Source organism: Chrysemys picta, chromosome 18 (genome assembly GCF_011386835.1).
Source record: "Chrysemys picta bellii isolate R12L10 chromosome 18, ASM1138683v2, whole genome shotgun sequence".
NCBI lineage: Eukaryota > Metazoa > Chordata > Testudines > Emydidae > Chrysemys > Chrysemys picta.
Window position 1 is genome coordinate 17,880,259 of NC_088808.1, and position 23,129 is coordinate 17,903,387.

General features: G+C 46.2%; 2 protein-coding genes across 5 annotated transcripts in view; one reads left to right on the top strand and one right to left on the bottom strand.

Annotated features, from left to right (window-relative positions):
- Positions 1-23,129, top strand: part of LOC135976492 (spidroin-1-like) — a 925,731-nt gene that overhangs the window by 506,561 nt on the left and 396,041 nt on the right. The gene's annotated exons all lie outside the window — the stretch shown is intronic.
- Positions 1-23,129, bottom strand: part of VAV2 (vav guanine nucleotide exchange factor 2) — a 310,659-nt gene that overhangs the window by 37,659 nt on the left and 249,871 nt on the right. For all 4 annotated transcript variants that reach the window (XR_010593637.1, XM_065572399.1, XM_008169092.3 and 1 more), the window contains 6 exons: positions 22,964-23,062; positions 19,891-19,959; positions 17,868-17,968; positions 3,952-4,051; positions 940-1,035; positions 416-484 (listed from right to left, as the gene is read on the bottom strand). Coding sequence is in view for 3 of the 4 variants with exons in the window: in XM_065572399.1 (XP_065428471.1) it covers positions 416-484; positions 940-1,035; positions 3,952-4,051; positions 17,868-17,968; positions 19,891-19,959; positions 22,964-23,062 (534 nt within the window). In the remaining variant the exon portion in view is untranslated. The remainder of the gene's footprint in view (positions 1-415; positions 485-939; positions 1,036-3,951; positions 4,052-17,867; positions 17,969-19,890; positions 19,960-22,963; positions 23,063-23,129) is intronic.

Consider the following 23,129-nt stretch of genomic DNA (forward strand, 5'->3'; position numbering starts at 1 on the left):
CTGAAGTTTTTGCTATACATAATTGACCTTCCTTCCCCCCCAGGTAGAAGTATTGCACCTAAGTAGTGACACACATCTCTCCCTGCAGCTTTTGCAAAGAAAAGAAGCATGTTTATGGAACCTTAACACCTCTAAGCTGAGCGATCTGAAATGGCTATGTCTGAACTCTTCGCAAGCATCACTATCTTTGAAGAAATAAGTCTTTAGGTTTTAAGCTCTTTGGGGCAGGAATGGTTTCTGTTGTGTGTTTGTACCGTGCCTAAAGCAATGGGGCACTGACCTCTTGGTGCTACTGTAACACAGATAAATAATAATAGCCTAGACCCTGATTGATCTCCATCATTTCAGCCTAACGTTCAAGGGCATGCTGCTTCTACCAGTTCCCCGCGGGTGGACTGCGTCATTCATCTCCTACCTGCATGGCTTCCAAAGCTTCCTTGAGTTGTTGCTTTTCTGGCCGATCAGACGAATGGCTGAGAAGCTCCTGCAAAAAATATTCTGAGCGCGTTAGGAAAGTTTCACACACTACTGCCCACCTCATGTAACAGCGCACAATACAAGCAATTACTACATGCCACTGTGCACATATAGCAACAAAGCTGTGGCAGTCAGTCAGCAGCTATAACCATAAGGAGACGAACCAGCAAAGCTCTTGGTGGATCTGTTACACTGAGCTGACGGGAGGAATTTCACACGTAATCAGATTATTTTATATTCATTAACTGCCTCTCATGGCTAACGAGTGCAGAATTACCCTTGGTCATTGTACTTTAAAAGATGGCACAAACATTATGTTGTGTTTAAGCAGCTGTAGTAATTATTTCATTTAAAGATAAAAAAATCCCTCGCTCTGCTGATTCCATTTGCTACGGGAAAAGCCCAGAGATGCTACGGCAAGAACAGCCGCCGCAAAGAAAATTTTGATTCTGAAACACTTACTTTTAATAGGAGATGATACTTCAAGACCCTTTGCATTGGTACCACCAACAGATCTTGCAATTTAAACTTCCCATCCTGAACCTTTAATGTGCATTCCTAACAAGGAAATAAAATCAATGGAGAGGTGGGAAAAAATTCTTCTCAATCTGCTTTGTTTTGCTTCTGTAAACTCTCAAAGCACAATGCATTATTAGTTCCTAATTTTTCCAGTAGGGGCACTGGGGTTGGGGTGGATGTCCCAGTTCCATCATGTACACAGTCCCGCCTCTCACTTCCACTCCGGCAGAGCTGGTTGTGGGAGACCTAGGTCTGAGTCCCTTGCTTCCTCTCTCCAGGCAGGGGACAGAAGTGCTGGGAGCAGACTACCCAGCCTCCAGGGGAGTAGAGGAGTGGCACCATGTTTCAGAATGCTCAAGTAGTGACCACTCCAGTTGATTCAGGGGCAGCACTGGTCGGTTCTGATGGGAATCCGTTCCAGTCCAAAGAGGGGAAGTAGTGACTGGGACATAGTGAGTGACTGCCCCAAATCCACTAGAGGGGGGGACCACCTAGAAAGAGAGCATGTCTCCCTTATCCCAGACAATATTAAACTATAAGACTAATGCATGGCGATGGGCCTGATACAATGTGTATTAGGCTACGCAGAGAGATAGGCTCTGCTAACAAGCGGAAATGTAATTAAATAAGGAGAAATGGATGAACAGCTAGAGGTCACAGCAGCAGCGCCGTGGGGACTGGGTATAATCTGGATCGTAATATTTTAATGTGAGAGCCGGGAGGCGGGGCTTATAAAAAGGGCTTCAGTTTGTAACCACATTATTGCATTTGCACGGTGAATCACAGGCCATTTGTGGACAATAAAATAACATGCAGAGGCAGCCCAGCAATTTGAGATTAACATCACGAATGAAGCAGGAATTACAGCTGGAAACAAATAGCAGCTCAAGGAGCCTGTCCTTTCTGGGTCCTCTACCTCACAGGGGTGTTGCGAGGACAAATACACTAAAGATTGTGAGGAGCTCAGCTACCACCGTAGTGGGGGCCACAGAAGTGTCTAGACTAGATAGAGAGCTCATCCCTCGTCTGGTAGCCCATGCGATACAGATTCCTATTGACGTAAAGTCTGCAGAAGAGAAGAATGAGGGGGGGATTTGATAGCTGCTTTCAACTAACCTGAAAAGGGGGTTCCAAAGAGGATGGATCTAGACTGTTCTCAGTGGTGGCAGATGACAGAAAAAGGAGTAATGGTCTCAAGTTGCAGTGGGGGAGGTTTAGGTTGCACATTAGGAAAAACTATTTCACTAGGAGGGTGGTGAAGCACTGGAATGGGTTACCGAAGGAGGTGGTGGAATTTCCTTCCTTAGATGTTTTTAAGGCCCGGCTTGACAAAGCCCTGGCTGGGATGATTTAGTTGGGGATTGGTCCTGCTTTGAGCAGGGGGTTGGACTAGATGACCTCCTGAGGTCCCTTCCAGCCCTGATATTCTATGATTCTAAAGAGAAGATGGGTTTGGTGGTCTCGCTGTCCTTCCCCAAGGAGCTATTTGGGCACACAACACAGGAGATAGAACAATTCAGTCCCCAACGCCGAGTCACTGTAAGTAGGCCCATGTCCCCATTGACTTCAATAGGTTGTAACAGCTTATGCCAGAACTGAACGTGGTCCAAAAATCTCTGCTCAAGGGAGGCACAAGACTGGAGCATCGGCGGGAGGAAGGGCTGGGCTGACCCAGAGCAGGAGCTGCCAGAGCTGTGCGTGGAAACTGCCCGCAATGCACCTGGCTCCAGCAGCACAAACATCTGCCAGAAATTCAGCACCAATGACATAGGTGCCTGATCCAAAGCCCACTGGAGTCAATGGAAAGACTCTCCCAGCTTTCGATCGGGCCCAGAACGCCCCAACGACAGAGGCAGGGAGTGATTTCATCTTCCTGGGGTGGAGCCGTCACAGAGGTGACTTTCTCAGGCTTGGGGGGCAGGAGCAAGGCCGAGAGTTATTCACACATGCAGCCCTATGCCGCTTTTGAAAGGTGAGGAGGTTGCCGATGGGCTTTATAGAGGGGGGAAATGGCGGGTGGGAATGACAGGATATGTGGGACGCCTGCTGTGCTGAGCTAGTCCGATCCACTGTTACAGCCTTTTTACGGGGAAGGTGGGCTGAATGATCCAGGGGCCAATCCTATAAAGTGCTGATCTTCCAGCGACATCAACAGTGATCTTCCACGGGGCTCAGTGCAGGAATGACTGGGTGAAATCCTCTGGTTTGTGTTAGGTAGGAGGTCAGAGAGGATGATCCTTCTGGCCCGAAAATCTATTAATCTCTAAATGGGCGCTGAGGGTGCTCCACACCTTGCAGAGGGACGATGAATCGGGTCTTTTCCATCATCCATGGCTGTCATAGATCATGACACAACTGGCTGGCTGGGGGAGGCTTTGGGGGCCTTCCTGCTACAAAGCCAGAGTATTTAAAAGGGGGGGGGGATGAAACACATTCATGAAACAGTCTAAACATGGCAGCTTTAAGCCTTACACCTGCGTAGCCTCCATGGCGCAAGAGGCCGATTCTGCCCCCTGCTCCGGACAGTGGCTATTAAAAAGCTACAAGGGGCTAGTGGGAACTTCTCTAGCACTGGCCCTGCAATGGGGTGGGAGTGGGAGGCCGATGGGCAATAGTACAAGGTACTATGGAGATTCGGGGCTGCTCAGTGGCCCAAGTGAAGAATGCCTGGGCTGCTCTGATTTATGCCAGGCGGCAGACTGGCAGACCCCCCAATCTGAGTGGCTGATGCTATCTTTGCCTGCCAACCCCCTTGTGCTGCCCCAGAATCAGCCCCCCCCAATTCTTCCTTCCCTCTGTCATCAAAGCTATTGGGAAATTCGCCTTAATCATTCAATCCCAGCAGCCGTGTCTAAACCCGACAACGCAGTAAATCCAGGAAGGGAGGCAGAACACAAAAGAGCTATTGGACTGAACGCCCTGTGCGTCATCCCAGTCACCCCCACATCCACTTACCTCAACTTTTTGCCTCACGTCCTCTTTGCTTGCAATGAGAGCGTTGAGCGTATTTTGGGCGCATTCCATATGGCTGCAGTACTCGCCATAAATCAATAGCCTGGAAAGGATTTAATCAGAAACATTTGCCGGCAGTTATTACTCAATCTAAAAAAATATGGGAGAGTGCAAAGCAAACAGCGACTCCCCCGATATAACTGCCCAATGAAGTATTAACATTTTTTTATGGCACCGCTTTTTAAACATCGAAACACCGAGGCTTTCAGAGACGTGCGTTCGAGCCTGTGTGGGAAATTCGGTCACCAAAATTAGGCTGGTGGGGAGTAGGGTGACCAGATAGTAAGTGTGAAAAATCGGGATGGGGTGGAGGGTAATAGGCCTCTATATAAGAAAAAGCCCCAAATATCGGGACTGTCCCTATAAAATCGGGACATCTGGTCACCCTAGTGGGGAGTAGAAGGAAGGGACATTTCAATTAATCTGCCCTCCCATTACAGAAAGTAAAGTGGCTCATCCCTCAACTGCCAGGTCCCAGAGCCCTGGCATAATTCCAATACTGGCCTGTAAAATCCCTAAATCCAAGTTTGCTTGGGTGAGACCAGATGTTAAACTATAATTGTAGGGTGCAGTGCTAATACCCCCCCTGCTCTGGATTGCTATGAAGTTCCTGTTCACGCAGGGGGAAAGGACCCTTTCCTTTTTCCTCTTTCCACTGACTGAGGAGCTCCAAAACAGCCCAGTAGAGCGAGTCTGCCTATCCGGCTCTGCTGCTACTTCTCCAATAGCGTATTCTGAGAGCCGCACCTTCCCTTCTCTTGTCAGACACCAGTGTTGGGGTTACTAGGCCTGCCTGAGCCAAAGTTCTTCCAAGGACAGCAACACCAGTTTCTTTTTTAATTACTTTCTGAACAGAGATGGGTCTGGCTCAAAACTCTGGATCGAAACACATCAGGACTTTGGAAAAGTCTGTATCTGAATCCAGATCCCAACTTCCTACCGAGTTCTTAACTCTATAGGGAGTAGGGTGACCAGACAGCAAGTGTAAAAAATCAGGAGGGAGATGGGGGGCGTAATAGGCCTCTATATAAGAAAAAGCCCCCCAAATCAGGACTGTCCCTATAAAATCGAGACATCTGGTCACCCTAATAGGGAGCTGTACTGAAGTCCCAGAGCTCAATGCCCTTGTTTCATAGAATCATAGAATATCAGGGTTGGAAAGAACCTCAGGAGGTCATCTAGTCCAACCCCCTGCTCAAAGCAGGACAAATCCCCACCTAAGTCATCCCAGCCAGGGCTTTGTCAAGCCTGACTTTAAAAACCTCTAAGGATGGAGATTCCACCACCTCCCTAGGTAACCCATTCCAGTGCTTCACCATCCTCCTAGTGAAAATTTTCCCCCTAATATCCAACCTAAACTTGACTGCAACTTGAGATCATTGCTTCTTGTTCTGTCATCTGGTACCACTGAGAATAGTCTAGATCCATCCTCGGGTATTGTTGTTAAATTATTATTTGTAGTATTATTTAAAGTATTAAGTAAAGTATTATTTGCAGTAGCACTTGGGAGCCCCTGTCATGGACCAGGACCCCATTGTGCTAGGAGCTGTACAAAACACAGAACAAAAAGTTAGCCCCTGCTTCCAAGAGCTTGCAACCTGGATATAATACCAAAATCTTGTGGCTCAAGGCTATCTGCGGGACAGATATATTAAAAAAGAATCTGTTTCAGGAAGAAGCATTAAAAAAAAAACACCTGCCTCCAGGAAGAATCTCCTTCATAGCATGTTATGAAACGGCTCCATCAATGGTAAGCAAATACACGACCCCACGCACCGTATCTCGTATCCAATGATTGCAATACAAATCGCACTGCCCACATACTAAATGGAGCTGCGAGGATGCATTAGCAATTATGTAGTTAATGCACCTTGACTCCAGTGGCCCAGGGGCACCCGTTACACTGTGTATTTCGTTGCCTCCCCCAAACCATACATCTAGAGATCAACAAGCCTGTTGAGCTGGGCGTCCCCAGAGTCAAAGCCGTGGATGCTGTCCAAGGTGCAGGAATGAATGGATGGGCGACCTCTATTTAAAATTCACCTGGGGTCCTACAGCTTCTCCCTCCCCAAACAATATTTCTCCTCTGATTCATTTCCGTTAACTCACTTCCCCCATTTGATCCTAGGTAGCTTGATGTTTAAACAATAACCCTTAGAAAGCCTATTGGGAACGATACTGGAGAGTCACTGGTCATTAAGGTGCCTTTCCTCCTCGCTGTACGTTGCATGCAGTTTATTCAAACTGGACGTTGTTAGGGGAGGTTAGTGCGCTGAACTCTGAATCAAACTGGCTCTGGAGGCTCAGTAAATCCAAAGGTAAATGGTGCGTGCACACCACAAATCCTGCACGCGCACCACTGAATGCAGAGGCTGCTAAACAGTGAGCCCTCCTGCAGTGAAGTGTTTTCTTGAGATGACAACATAGGCAGCAATACCCCCCGCCCCATGTCTTAATAGGCTTTTCCCCCTCCCTAATCACTTCTGCTCAGTTCACACCAGTGCAATTTGCAAAAGCAGATCATGCGCTGCATTAAAGCAACAAAACAACCTAGATCTCAGGAGGCTTAAAAGTAAAATAAAAACCTTTCAATTGAGAAATGTATTTAGTTTCTCCAACGTGGCTCACAGCACATCCTGCCAATGCCATAAAACTACATAACTGGCTTCCAGCCACACTGTGACAATGGCCAGGCTGCTGGTGTGCTAATATCTCTGCCTATCAAACTGACCTGTATTGTCTCTGTTTCCTTGTACTTCCCCGTTTGTCTGTCTGTCTGTCTGTCCGTCCGCTGTCTCGGTTTATACTTGGATTGTAAGCTCTTTGGGGCAGGGGCATCTTATTTTGTTCTGTGTTTGTACAGTGCCTACTGCGGTGGGATCGTGGTCCGTGACTAGGCTCTTAGTACAGTAATACAACGAAACCATAACATTTTCCAAACCACAAGTGTTCACGTTTGATGAAACAACCAACATCATATCCAGGCCTCTCTTTCATTTAAGGGCCCCCAGGCATTTATCATTATTACTTAAGTCTCCCAGCACTCCTGTGAGGTAGGCAAATATGAGCCGTGTTTTACAAACAGAAGCAGCGTGACTTGCCCAAGGTCACAGAGCAAGTCAGTTGCAGGACCAGGTAACAGCAGCTATGACGCCTCAAGTTCAGTCCAGACTATGTGATGTTCCTTTCCTTCTAGCAAAATGCTCAGAAAGGACTCAGCAATTATTATTATTTGCATTACCGTAGAAAACTAGAGGCCTCAACTGAGATCGGGACCACATTGTACGAGGTGCTGCACAGACACCAAGTAAGAGACAGTCCCTGCCACGAAGAGCTTACTGTCTAAACAGACAAGACAGACAAAAGGTGATGAAACGGAGCATTAACATCATTTTCCAAAGGAGGAGCTGAGGCATCGAAAAATAAGGCCCTGATCCTGCAAAGACCCATACACATGTCAAATCTGCGGTACGAGAGTAGTCTCATCAAACAACCCTTTGCAGGTGCCGAATAATTGCATGGAGAGATTTATGGAACACTCAATACCTGATGAAGCTGCAGCCAATACAGATTATATCCCTCTGGCTTTTTCCCTTAACAATATCTCAACATGTTCAGTAACATGCAGCCGGTTTAAAAAGAGCTCCAAGAACATATATTCTAACCCAACAGGTGGTTATATCTTGGCCCATATTTTTGGCTCATCTACCTACCTATGGTATTTCTACAGGGCCATATCATCTAAACCCCAGTATACGTCCAGCTAGTGTTGCCCTATTGTTCTGGCCATCTAGCAATAAAAATGAACCACAGTATCAAATAACACCTTGCCCGTCGCACGCGAGGACCTCAGGGCACTTTGCACGCAGTGATGGAGACAGTCTCATCTCCCCCCTGGGAGAGGTTATGTCAGTGTTCAGAGCTGGGTGAAATCTTTTGACAGCATCCTCATCCCCGCGCCAATGCGTGTTAACAATTCCCCCCACGAAACAGTCCCTGGATACACAAAACAACCCCTGGCCAAACTCCCCTAGGTTTCAACAGGGCCAGGACTTTGCCCACCACACAGTCTCTAAAATGCCAGCTCACTCTATTTAAAAGCACATTTCAGTAGCCCGTACAAGTAGCTTTAATACATCGATAACGGAGCGAGCCCATAGCGAACATTCAAGCACTATGCAGAGGGCACATGGATTAGTGGTGAACCCATTTACAAGGGAAAGATTAGATTTTTTTTTCTGGAACAGGGGCGGTCGCATAGTTCTTGCTGTCCTGGCGGGGAGAGGGTGCAGTACAGTGTTTGCTGGGATTTGGGAGCCTCGAGGCGCACTGCTGTGTGGGGAAACAACAAAGTTCTTATGGATCTGCCTGTTCTCACGAAACACACATTGAAAACTTCTCGAGTGCACTTCTCCCCTTGTCTTAACAGAACTTGCCCTAGCAGAGAGGTTCCCACAGGCCATTCTGGGAAATGTAGTTCTCACAGTTTTAGAGAGGTAGGATAGTGTGATGGTGACATTATTGGAGTGGGCCTCAAGAGGGGGGGTTCAATTCCCTTGTCTGCCACAGACTCCCTGTGTGACCCTGGGCAAGTCTCAATCTCTCTGTGCCTCAGTTTCCCCCCCCCTCTGTGAAATGAAGGCAATACTTCCTTTCTCCCATCCCCTATCTATTTAGGATGCAAGCTCTTGGTATATTCTCTCTTGCTATATGTATGCATGGCATTTGGCACAATGGGACCTTTTAAGTTCTACCCTAATACAAACAATAAAATAATGTATTAAGCAAGAATGCCTGGCAACAAATTTACAACAATGGCATATGCTAAACAGGAGATGAGTTACGCAAGTGGGCAATGTCTCAGCATGGAAATCAAAGCTGCAGTGCTAGTGAGAAACGGCACGAAGAATGCCACACGTCCATAGATCAATATGGCTTGGAAGAGGGAACATACACTAAAAAGTTGAGTGCTGGCATCTCCTGTGAATGAAGGTGGGGAATCACCGTAAAGGAGGAGGGACTACAATGGAAAACGGACCCACACAGAATAAGAGCCAGGGCAGATAAGTAGCTTATACAATTCAATGTACATAAATCTTATGAGGCTTAGGATAAAAGCAAAGGAAGGGAATATGCCTTCAGATGTCATCCGCTAGAGACCCTCAAAAGGAGAAGGATTTTAAGATTATACTGGAGGGAAAAAAACATATCTGAGACCTTTGGCAGAGTGAAGAAACCAAACCCCAAACCAGACACAGCTGTTCTGCTTTGAACATTATTATCTGTAGCCTTTAATAAGGGACAAGCAAGGCCAGATTGGGAATATTCTGTGCAGTGCTGGTCACTATATTGAAAAGAACTGATAGCCGCTCAACAGCAAACGGCAACCAGAATGACACAGGGGCTTGAGGGTTTGGGGTGCTCAGAAAGGCTAGGGGGGGAAAAATATGTTGGCTGACATATTTCAATGGTTGATCTAACAACCGTGGGGGGGGATGGGGAGAGAGAGACTTAACCTTGTCTGTCTCTGGTCTCTCACTGGCACCTCCAGCCAGAACTGCCCTCTTGACACAAGTCTACACTCAATGTTCAGATTCCAGAGCATGCTTCCTAGTGCACAGCCAGTTCACCATGTTGAAACAGCTGTCTTTGGTAATCAACATGAATTTGTTTTACGGGGAGGGTGCCCCGTTAGAAAGGGATGTTGATGACAGACCTTCCTCATAGCAGCGAGCCGAAACGGGGGGACTTGGACTCCTTTGCTAAAGAAAATAGTTAACAGGCAAAAGGGAGAGGAACTCTTTTCTTAGCCCCGTATCAGAAATTGACAGCTTGCTTTGGGCCTTGTTTGCACTTCCAATTTTTCACGTGGCAAGGTGTCGAGGAACTGTGTATCTTCCGTAGACACGAGTGGCACTGAAGTTTCACTCTACGGCTTGTGGTTTCTCTCCTCCCTCACTGCCAAACGCCCCAGGCACATTGCAAATCTGAGCCCAACGCACTGCCCAATGGAAGAGTTAAATCTGTAAAAGAGCAATCACCTACCCAAACAGTAAAGGACTTGCTGACTGACTGCCACAAAACCGGCTCTCTTCCAAAGGAAACCCTCCTCCCCCGCAGCTTGCAGGCGTAGTTAAGAAGCACTGTGCCTGACCCATTTTTATTCCCTCTCAAGGCTTGTGACAAATACAAAAAAAAAGTGTCAGCAATTGGCATTTCGCTGCTTGGAGCTTCCCAGGATGTACGCCAGAGAAGGAGCTTCGCACAGTTTAATTACCCTTTCGAAGCTGGTTGGTTGACTTGTTTGGTGGAATAACCCGGCACGAAGAGTCATTTTAAGAGTTAGCTAGCGTGGCCTTTTGGGGGGGAAGAGAGGGGTTGAGAGAGGATTAAATACAAGCATTTTATTTCCAGCTTCTGTATCAAATTGATGCTAGAAAGAAACGGCCTCCTGTCTTTAACCTATTGACTTTGATTGCCTTAGCAGAGGAGCTAACCAAGTTAATGCCACGGTTTGAGCCGCTGGCAAGCACAATGCAGTCCTAAGGGGAGGGGAAACAGAGAGGGACAGTGACTAGTCAGGGTCACAGGCAGAACTGGGAATAGAACCCAGGTCTCCTGCGTGCCAGAATCATAAGAACATAAGACTGACCATACTGGGATAGACCAATGGCCCATCTAGCCCAGTATCCTGTCTTCTAACAGTGACCGGTGCCAGATGCTTCAGATGGAATGAACCGAACAGGGCAATTTATCGAGTGATCCATCCCCTGTCATCCAGTCCCAGCTTCTGACAGTTTAGGGACACCCAGAGCATGGGGTTGCCTCCCTGACCATCTTTGTCAGTAGCCACTGATGGACCTATCCTCTATGAACTTCTCCCATTCTTTTTTGAACCCAGTTATACTTCTGGTCTTCACAACATCCCCTGGCAACGAGTTCCACAGGTTGACTGTGCGTTGTGCAAAGACGACTTTCTTATGTTTTAAACCTGCTGCCTGTTAATTTCATCGGGTGGCCCCGAGTTCTTGTGTTATGTGAAGGGGTAAATAACACTCAGCTATTCAATTTCTCCACATTGTTCATGATTGTAGACCACCTCCCTTCTCAGTCATCTCTCTTCTAGGCTGAGCAGACCCAGTCTTTTTAATCTCTCCTTACATGGAAGCTGTTCCATGCCCTACTTATTTTTGTTGCCCTTCTTTATACTTTTGTCCCAGTTCTAGTATATTTTTTCTGAGATGGGGTACCAGAACTGCAAGTAATATTCAAAGTGTGGCATACCATGGATTTATATGATGGCATTATAATACTTTGTCTTATTAGCTAACCCCTTTCCTAATGGTTCCTGAAATTCTGTTCGCGTTTTTTGACTGCTGCTGCTTTCAGAGAACTATCCACAATGTCTCCGAGATCTCTGTCTTGGTAACAGCTAATTTAGACTCGATCATTTTGTATCTATACTTCGGATTATGTTTTCCAGTGTGCATTACTTTGCATTTATCAATATGAAATGTTATCTGCCATTTTCTTGCCCAGCCACTCCGTTTCGTAACTCTTCACAGTCTGGTTTGGACTTAACTATCTTGAGTAATTTTGGATTGTCTGCAAAACTTTGCTACTTCACTGTTTACCCCTTTTTCCAGATCATTTAGGAATATGTTGATCAGCACTGGCCCCAGTATCGGTCCTAGGGGGACCCCACTATTTACTTTTCTCAGCTGTGAAAATGGACCATTTATTCCTACTCTTTGTTTCCTGTCTTTTAACTAGTTACTGATCCATGAGAGGACCTTCCTTCTTGCCTCATGACTGCTTACTTTGCTTAAGAGCCTTTGGTGTGGGACCTTGTCAAAGGCTTTCTAAAAGTCCAAATACACTATATCCACTGGATCACCCTTGTCCACATGTTTGTTGATCCCTTTCAAAGAATTCTAATAGATGGGAAATCATATCTTGCCATTTACAAACGCCATGTTGAAGCATCCCTAACATAATGTACTTGTCTATATGTCTGCTAATTCTGTTCTTTACTATAGTTTCAACCAATTTGCCTGGTACTGAAGTTAGGCTTACTGGCCTGTAATTGCCAGGATCGCCTCTGGAGCCTTTTTAAAAAATTGGTGTCACATTAGCTATCCTCCAGTCATCTGGTACAGAGGCTGATTTAAGCAATAGGTTATATACCACAGTTAGTGGTTCTGCTATTTCATGCGTTCCTTCAGAACATTTATGTGAATATCATCTGGCCCTAGTGACTTATCACTGTTAAATTTATCAATTTATTCCAAAACCTCCTCTAATCCAGCACCCTATTGAGAAAACTCCACACCCAAGAACCTCTCTATAGACATCTGAGAGCCCTTCATCTACATTCAAAAAACCCAAAACTTAATAAAGAAGAGTAACCCAACTCATCAAAACAGCAACTACCCTTCTCCTTCCTCACCCCAACCGCATCTCATGCGAATCAGCAGGCAGCCAACCCAATACGGATTAGAATTCTCACCGCAAACTCCTTCGATGCACACTTTAAAAGACAGGCTTCTAGCATGCCTAGAAATGCAACTGGTTCAGGCCACTTCGTCCCAGGAGGTGGGAGGTGAACATTCCAGAGGAAAAGGGAGCTCATGGAGATCACTCGGCTGGCGGCCCCTTTCTTTTATACCATAGGGGGAGGGTGGGATGCATGGAATGAGAGTGCCCATCCCCCGATCTCAGCTGTGGCAGACACTGGAGCCCTGGTGTCATGTGCAGTGTGGTTGCATTAGTGACTTTGTTCACAAATGCAGCTCCAGCTTCCTCTGGTTTGTGATGGCCGCCATACCAAGGACTGAACTGCGGAACTCCAGAGCTAAAAGCACGAACTGTTACAGCTTGAGCTAATAAGCCCACACTCTCCAGGTGGGGCTGTAACAGACTTATCTCCTCTGTGGATCAGGCCTGTAGCACACATTCATGAATGGGTCGCACTCGATCATCACTGAAGTCTAAGATGTCCCTGCCTGACAACGGGACAAACAGGGGACCTGAGCCTTGAGGCACCTTTGCTTTTGAAGTGGACCTCAAAAAGCTTCGCGAGTGGAAAAATCCCTGCTGAAAGACTCTTCCAAACTCTAATCTCACTTGAGATACCAGGAACTCCAAGCACAGTCCCAGATGTGGGAACTTTACAACAGGCCTTAACAACATTCTATCGCTGTGCCGGCCTGCCAGTTTCCCAGCTGCTCTACCGGTCCTGCTAGCCGTGAGAGCTGCTTATGGAAACGCTGGGCTCTTGTCCGTGTGGAAGGCTATATATGCCGTAGGGTTTATAAAATGATTCCTGAGCTGTTAAAAATAGGTTGCTATTTATGGCGCAGGAGTTTGACAAAATTGCGGCTTCAGCCATTCTTAGCGTTAAACACCCAAACAGGCCGTCAGGCACTGCCAACCTGTGTCAGTCGCTCTCTGATTGTTTGTCTGATATTACAGATCTATAATTACATTTACTCATGCCCGGTGAACGAGATTTGTTACACGTTGTGCTTTCAAAATATGATTGTTGTGCATGGGACTCTCATCCCCCAGCAGCTGTAACTCAGTTTGTAATGTCTCACCTCGCTTACGTGGATTTGGAGGTTAAGAGCCAGGGTTCTATCCCTGATGCCACAGGTGTGTTGATGACTGTCATTTATCGTCTGTAGCACATGGATTTGACATCACACCCATTTACGTATAAAAATTAAGCAAGCAAAGCAACTCTGTGCACAAATGGGTAACAGAATGTGCAAATACAACTTTTTTTTTTTATTTCCACCCAGGCGTAAGGTCCCTGAGGGATGTTACCTGAGCAGTACGGCTGCATCTACCTTGCACTGGGGCCAGGTGGTCTTAAATCAGGGAACTGCAGCAGGATTCCTGATGCACCTACCATGAGCCCATTATATTAGAGAGAGAGAAATGCTACATTTATGTTCCCCACTAGTTTCGGGGTAGACGGACTGCCATGTCTTTGCCCTTTACACAATATTAAGAATATGAGGAAACCACATGGACAGCTGGGGGCCAAATCATGTTTACTAACCCCATACAAGGCTGGACTACACGTATCCACAGCTGCTCTGTTAGGTTCAGGGGGCTTCTTCAGTAGAGGACGGGGAGTCCCACTAGAGGGCTCCCACGCTGTTTAAAGGGACACCATCCAATGCCGATACATTACATGATGGTTCTTCTAGTTAGGTATAAACACGTGCAAATACGCAGTCACTCCAGCACATGCATGGCTACTCAGACACTTCTGCAACCAGCTGGCAGGAAGATTCGACATCTCCTTTCAAAGCCCAAGGTACTGCTGGTAAAACTTTAAATTATCGCAAGGGTTAGAAAAGTGACAGGCCTTTCCATTTGGAGCTCTTAGTGCTTTAGCCGGGCTTTCAGGTTCCCTAGCATCAGTTTCCAAACCCCTCTGGGGACAGCAATCGCTTTAAAACAACCCCCATGTCTCCTAACCCCGAGGCATGGAAGAGCTCTGCAGCCGGCTCAAACCATTCTTTGGGAGCAAAGAGGGAATAGACAGACTGAAAGAGCAGTTTGGGGAAAATTGGCTTTAAAAAACTTTGCAGCCTGGCTGCTGAATGGGGGAGGGACAGCTGTGTGCTGAAGGCGTTTCTCTTGCTGTTCATGCACCAGACAGAGGTAATGCTTGGAAGATGGCACCAGAAGGAGGTTTGACATTGGATACGTCTACACGGCAAGGGAAGGTGTGATTGTAGCATGGGTAGGCAAACCAGAGCAACCTTTAATCCAGTTTGCACAGGTAACAATAGTAGTCTAGATGCAGAGGCACAGGCTAGCTACCCGAGTACAAGCCAGTTGAGGAGCCCGGCTGCTAGCCCGCATGTACTCCAGTTTTTAGGCCATGCCACCACGTGCACACCACTATTGTTACCCAAGCTAGGGCTACTGTCAAATCATCAGGCAGTCTGAGAAGAGCAAACCTTCCCCTCAAGAGGCAACATCTGAACTGGGGATATAACCAGGGCGAGACCTGGTTAGTTTAGACACAGATGCTGCGTAAATTAGGCCAGATGAGAAAGGAGAGGCTTATCTGCAATTTAGTTATAGCAATAAAAAAAAAATGCCCCTGCAAAACCACTGTTCCACCTGAGCGATTAAAACTCTCTGAACGACAGATCTGAAGAATGTTTTGGTATTTGAGGTCGCTGGAGCCTGTGTGAGGATTTGCAGCTGCCAGTCGAGATCTGGCTGCTCACAGCTGGAGGTCTGATTAATTCAGTTGTGTATCTGGAAGGTTTTCAAGCTCTTCAAAAAAATGTTATTTGTAAACTCCTTTCGAAAACGGGTTGGCAAGTTCACACGCACACAGACACAGCAGCCACCTAACTACCTCCCCTCTGCCAAGCTCTACCTCCTCAATTAACAGCAGCAAACATTTATTTATAGGGTCCCTCGCACCCACAGGCTCCTCGCATGAGTGTCAAAAAAATAGACACACAACAAAAGCAGCACGGTGCAGGAGTTTTCAGAAAGAGGTTGCAAAACCCTTTGAGCAACCCATTCCCGGTATACTATGGAGAGGGATGCTGTTGCATCAAGGTAAGCTTATGGATTGATGGACATGGTACCACTGCTCCTAGAAGTTCTGCCAGTACCATCCCTGACTAACTTCTCAGAACATGGAAGCCTGGGGTATGCTACTTGTCTGCAGATAAGTCCGGTATTTCTGAGACACCCTGCTATCCTGGAAGCCGAGTTCTCTCTTGGAGGTCTGTTTTCTGAGACTTTCTTGAATCAGTGCTGTTGTGACCTTCCTGGGAGAGAAGAGACCGCATTTGGCTGTGAGGAATATAAAGGGGATTCTTTATTGAAGCTGCTGGACCCAGTCAGACCTTGTGGTTCTCAAGGGTTCTCCGGCTCCCAGACTAATCCAACCTGTGCTGCCCTGCGTCACCACACAGGGTGTTCCTAAATCGTGACCTGCACTATACAGCCCAGAAAAGACTGCTCCCAACATGACCGTATCAGAATGTTTAAGGACGAGCAAAGCCAGGAATTAGGAGATCAAAATGATCTATTTTTAAAAAACAAATTTTGCATTTTCCCAAACAACTATTCTCTTTTAATCCAAAAACATTTACTTTCTAAAAGCAGCATCGTGAATGATGGACTATCTGACCTTGTGGTTTGTTATTAATGCAGATGGTATTTCTGGAGTTATTGACTTCGGAGAGGCATTTCCACGTCTAGACACTGGTTGAATCACACAGCAGTAACACCCTGGCATTATTCCACAATAAATCAGGCCTTTGATTATTATTAAGAATATTATTAAGACTTTCATTAACCTTATCTGCATGTTCCTGGATACTCCTGTTTGCAGCTGCCAAAACTTAGACTCCTCTATGTAACTTAATCTCGGCTTTAAATCTATTAATCCTCCCATAGGTGCGGAATGTCAGCAGCGCCAGATGGATGAGAGAACAGTTGCTTTGATCTACCAGACCGAGGTGCCCTCTGTAGACAAAGGAAATGATTCTGCAAGGATGCAGCATGCCCTTAACTCTCATTGACCCTTTGCATCCCGCAGGAGACCCCAGTTAAACACTCACAAAGGCGAGGCGTTATTCCACCTCTGAAGTTACAGGCTCTCATCTTTATTCTCTTGTGGGGTTTACAGACAAAAGCATTAGCTGCATGACATTCAGCCCCTAGGACATCCAAACCAGACCATGGCCCAATGCAGTCTGGGAAAGGTTTAGCCCACCCTGCCTTTGAATGCAGACCTCCACATGGGCTTCTCCCCCTCTTGGTCCTACAACACACGTGGGCTTAGCAAATATGAGGAAAGCTTCAGTCATGCAAAATGCCCAGGATCAAGGTGATATAATTGTGTATGGGAAGAAAACGGTTATAGGACAATCTACCCAACGTTGTGTTGCCCTTGAGGCTACCATTCCTGATGCCATCATATCCTTTGCAGCGGATACAGTCTGGGACAATAGGGCAGAACGAGGTTACACTCATAACGATTAAACTACCTGGGTGCAGGTGGTCACTAACCTATCACTCACTGTGTGGCACGGGTGTTTTGGAAGGACACTGAAAGGAGCAGAACAAGAACTGGTTTGGAACAGGAGCCCCTATGCTGATAGGACATCGGCACCTTACACGTTAACAGAGAGTGGTGCTTTCTTACCCCATCTACAGTAAGTACAACACTGGGACTCCTGAATATCTGATGTTACTGGGGGATTTGTTTATGCTTCTTCAGAGTCCTGAAGATGCTGCCAAGGACTGGGCGAGCTGTTTAAACTTTCTGGTGTGTGCAGGTGAGCTTTTTACACACCGGGCTCCTCCTTCAGCTTGTGTAAATCGAGTGAGCTCCTTTTCACGTCAATAGAGTTATACTCATTTACCCCTAATAGAGATCTAGCCAAAGTGTCATGAAATAGCAACAATGGCTTATTTAGGGACAGATCCCCCTCTTTCTTCGTGTCTCCTCCCCCGTTCATACCTCCATGCCCCTTCCCATCATTCCACCATTTACCAGACATGTTCCCCCAACCGATGGCCAGAAATCCTGATGGGCAGCAGCCAGATGTGATAAGTGCAGTGCATTCTTTCAGTCCCTTTCCTGCCTATACTGGGAAATGAAACTAACCAAAACAGGGTCTTAACTAAGTAGGAGTGGGAGGGGTTAGCAGAGGACAGGGCTACCTGGTCCATCAAGATCGGTGTTTTTCTTTTCAATATTTTTCACTCTCAGATTATGCCCTGTCATGAGCAATGCTCAATCAGGACTTAGCTTGTCACATTAGAGCTCCCTGTCTGTTGGCTTTGTCTTTCATTCGTTTTACCTTTCTTTGAATTCTAGAAAAACTTTCGCCAAGCTGCTTCCTCCAGACATCATACAGACATCGATGGCTCTCAGGAAATTGAAGTGCACTTTAATTAGGTCCTAAAACAACGAAAAAAATCAATATGTTAAAAAACCTGAAACTCAATCTATGCGCATGCATGTAAAGTGTGTAGTTAATGCACATGCAGTTCTTTTCGAAACCTTGCAGTCATTTTTTGGAGACGTCTAAACAGACTACTGTAGCTGCCGTTCTCCCATCGGCGGAGGTAATCTACCTCCCCGAGAGGCAGTAGCTAGGTAAACAGAAGAATTCTTCCATCAACCTAGCATTGGCTGCACCAGGGGTCAGGTTGGCATAGCTACGTCTGTCAGGGGTGTGGATTTTTCATGCTGAGAGACGCAAGCTCCCAGCGTAGAGCAACTCTTTGCCTATTAACTGTTTTAATACAAGTGACTCCAGTGAGATATACCCTTAAATCACCATAAATACGAGGGTGTAATTACGTTAGAAGGTTATACAATGATAAATGCATAGAGGGGTTCTGGGCATATTAAACTCCCTTTACTAGGTCCAGTGGGAGCAGTCTAGCAGCATACAATAATCGGCCGGAATACCGTAAAGCCCACACAACGCGGCCTTGTGAAAATGGACCAAGAAGGTGGAGCAATGCCTGCACTGAATCTGAATCACTGACATGATGGGCCTATGCTGATAATGGAACAACTGCGTCTGGCTGCCTTTGGTTGGGAAAACTCAACTGCTTAATTGCAGCAACCTGTGCGGCTGCCATCCCCACCTGTCAGACTGAAGCAAGACCTCAGCCTCCTACGCTACTGGAGAGTAAACAAGCCATGAAGGTGCACCATGAAAACATCCTGAGGAGCCCTGAAGTCTCCATTAACGAGGCTCATGCTGTTCTCCCAGTGCTGCCAGCTGTCTTTGGCGGTGCTACTATGGGAGAAGAGCCATTCATCATCTTGCCATCCCAGATGGCACTTAGGTGATAACATGGTGGCCACCTGGGACAGGAGGAGAATGTGGCCATATGTGGAGAGGCTAGGTCAGATAACTTACTACCTTCTCCTTGGACTGTCCAGGGAAGGGGTGGGAGGCTGGGTGTCGGGGAGCAGCCAGAGACTGATATCCGTAGGTCAAACACCAAAAGATCAGAAAACAGATCATAAACCAGATCTGGAAAGCAGGCTGAACACAGAATTCACTTGGACTTCAGTGGGGTCCCTGCATGAAGGGGGAAGCTCACCCCAGAAGAGGGCTAGCAAGAGGACTAGGCAGGGCCTAGCTTGCCTTAAGTAGCACTTAAATACTATGTAGGTCTTATGCTAGCTTTCTGCCCAGAGGTGAATCTTCACCCAATAAGCATCTAACAGAACCTGATCCTGTGTCAACCTCGCTGTACACAGAGGAAAGCTTCAAATGCTGGATTATAGCATCACGGCAGGATCAAACTGGAGGGGAATCTAGGCTGCGTGTGCACATGCATAACAAGAATACCTAGTATTTATATAGCACTTTTCATCCATAGATCTCAGAGCACTTGACACAGGCGGAAGGTACCATTATCCCCAATTCACAGATAGGGACTGAGCTCATGAGGTGAAGTGACCTGCCCGAGTTCTCCAAGCAGGCCAGTTGCAGGGCTGGGTATAAAACCTGTCTCTCACGTCCCTGTCTAGTGTGATACTCACTAAGCCACACTGCCTGTTCCTGTGTGTATGTAATTCTTTACAACAGACATTATCTGAAACAGAAAGAAAGAACGAACAAACTGGAAAAATAATTTCCTTGTTGTAAAACTGTGTCCTTGTCTTTATACAATACCTAAGTCCCACTTTAGCGTTAAAGGGCCCAATCCAAGCTCTGTGGCCATAACAACTGAAACCACACAGACTAAAGCAATAAATTTTACATGAAATCTGAGTGCTGCTTCTTAAACAGGACGAAGCATAAGCTGCATCTGAGAGGAGCAAAGATTTAAGCAATGATGTTTAGACTCTGTTACCTCCAAATTGATAAAAATAGATTCCATCTCTTGTTGAGTCAGTACCAGCTTTAATGGATTCATATAGTTCTGTAAGAGGTAAATGGAAAACTTATTAAAATAAATGAGCAAATACAATAAGATTCTTTCTTTTTTAAGCGAAAATTGTTGCAGTGGTTGAACTGTCTGGAGGGGAATCTTGGTGAATTTTCACACTTGCCAAGGGATAAGACTGACAAGCAGGGCCGGCTCTACCATTTTTGCTGCCCCAAGCAACAACAACAACAACAAAAAGCCGCTCGGACTACTGCCAAAGCAACAACAACAACAAAAAGCCGCCCGGACTGTGCCGCCCCAAGAATGGCCACAATGCCGCCCCAGGTATGTGCTTCCTCTGCTGGTGCCTGGAGCTGGCCCTGCTGACAAGACGTTTACTAAAACCAACCACAGCCTGGACAAGGATCATGCAACCTGCCTTATTATGCTTATGCTCAGCCCCATCTCTGTGGAGGGCAGGGCTGGACTGTCTGGGACTGGGATGCCACAAATGTTTTGTGAGGTGGTCAGGTTGTCAAGAACATGAACAAGATTTCACTTGAATTAAAAGCTGGGCTGCAAGCCAGCCCGTCGACTGTGAAAAGCGAAGGCATTTACCACCCACTCGTGGAGGAAGCTCTGAGCTAGAATACAGTTAATTTAAATTAACTGCACATTCTCACTCTGTGGACTAAGTCAGTGTTTCTCAAACGGGGGGTCCTGACGCAAACAGGGGATTGCAAGTCTATTGTAGGGGGGTTGTGGTATTGCTACCCTCATTTCTATGCTGCCTTCAGAACTGGGCAGCCGGCTGCTGGCCAGGCACCCAGCTCTGAAGGCAGCGTCATCACCAGCACCAGTGCAGAAGTAAGGCTGGCATGATATGGGGGATGGTCACTTTGGGGGGTGGGGGGTCTTCACAGCCTGAAATATTTTCCAAAGAAGTCCCAGCAAAAAAAGTTTGAGAATCCCTGGACTAAGTTCTCTCTCTTGAGAGGGAACACTGCCAAGTGAGCTGTGGAAGGATTAATGCCTGCAGAGACACTATGGAGACGGGAAAGACACCTGGCTTTACCTCTAGAAGTTGCGCCCTGAGCATTCCTCCCCATTAACAGGTTTCAGCGGGGTCGCCGTGTTAGTCTGTACCAGCAAAAACCACGAGGAGTCCTTGGGGCACCTTCAAGACTAACACATTTATTTGGGCATAAGCTTTCGTGGGCTAGAACCCACTTCATGTTCTGTGTATTTACACCTGCCTACTGTATTTTCCACTCCATGCATCCGATGAAGTGGATTTTAGCCCACGAAAGCTTATGCCCAAATACATTGGTTAGTCTCTAAGGTGCCACAAGGACTCCTCCCCATTAAGAGGAGGGTATAATGTGGCCCTATATGTATACACAAGGTATGTACATATCTAGCTAACTCCGTAGACAGAGCTATCTATCGAGCTCTATATATACAGCTATAGACACACCTACAAAAAACACTTCGTGATTGTTAATATGTATGCAAATTAAACTCTGAAAACGGCCAGCTGCCCTGCACTTTGTCAGAGCAACAGCTTTGCTGGTTTACAGTTTGCTGCTCTTTGAGATGCTTATTGTTAGCTTTTGCACCCAGCCCCATTTAAAACCTTAGCCACTCCGAGAGGGGGGGAAAGCATGATTCATGATCCTAAGCATCATACAGTACCCAGTACACCTCTATCCCGATATAACGCGACCCGATAGAACACGAATTCGGAGAGAACGCGGTAAAGCAGTGCTCCGGGGGGACGGGGCAAGTTGGATATAACGCGGTTTCACCTATAACGCGGTAAGATTTTTTGGCTCCCGAGGACCGCGTTATATCGGGGCAGAGGTGTATGTCTGTATCCAATGTGGGTGGAGGGCGGGGTTCTTTTTGTTGCTGTTGTTGGCTTGCTAGTTTTTTCACAAAGTAATCCTCAGTTGCAATGGTGAGCAGCATCAGTTTTAGCTGTTTGATTAGTAGAAAAACTCCCTGTCAGCTTGAATTTTTGCCTTGGAAGAATGCAGGTAACATGACTACGTTGGAGATGCTTTTCTGAACCAATGGATATTAATGGGAAAGTCTGCCCGGTCCATAGCTACAGAACGTACAGACAGAATATAGCTTATTACAGGACCTTAACCCCGCCACAGCAAAACTGCTCTCATAGCTCATACCAAGGGAATAATTTACCCCTTCCTTTGGGCTGAAACACAAGGTTAATAGTGGTTTTCAAAGAACAAGAAATATGTACAATCACTAATATAAACGTCAAAGCCTCTCTCTTTAAAAGCCTGGAATCTTGTTTAATTGTGCGACTCTCTTTCAGGGCTTCTTTGTAAGAAAGGCAAACGTGTTTAAAGGGAAAGGAAAAGAAGTAGAAATCATAGCTGGACTTTTTTTTTTTTTTAATTCTACTCATCTATAATCACTGAAGGGGAAAAGAAGATCCAGCCTCCAGTCGGATGCATTGCATCTTTCTGTTGCTGAAGTGTTCGTTCTTTTAAAGGAGAGAATGCAACCAGAAATTTATCAAAACCAATTACAGCCCGTGAACGCCTGCCGTGAAATGTTACTTTTAATCCAATTAGTTTCAATGACAAGTCAGCATGGCTTCAGCACTTTCAAGAGCTGCCTGGAATAAATAGATTCTTTCAAATTATTCAATGGCGATCAAAGAGTGATAAGAAATCTATGAAAGTCAGTCTTATCTGGAGATTGTGCTTGGCCATGTAAAGAAATGAGTGCATCTTACGGCTGAGGTTGGAATGGGGGGTGGGGTGAATACCCTTCTGAAATAACAAGATGGTTTTTAAGTATACTTTAAATATGCAGTGATCAGATAAAATAGGCTCCTTTTTTATGCATGTTATGGTACCCAGCATGGGCTTACGTTTGAATGCTTCTGTCCTGCCTTCTATCACAAACACCCAGTACTATGGAGCTCCAGAAGCAAGAACTAATCCAGCAAGAGTAATGCAAGATCAAATGCAACCTGAAGCTGTTGACATGAAACATAGTGATAGAAAAGAAGGCCGGCTCTCACCTTTTCTATGTCTTCAAGTGTTTTGTAATATTTGGCCTCGGTTTCCTGAATTTCTAGCAAACAGCAATTTCTTTTGTCATCTTCTGTCATTCCCATTTTCTAGAGAAATAAACAACGCATTCTTGAGTGTCCTTAGAGTGTTTCAACCTGCTTGCTTACAGTGGTT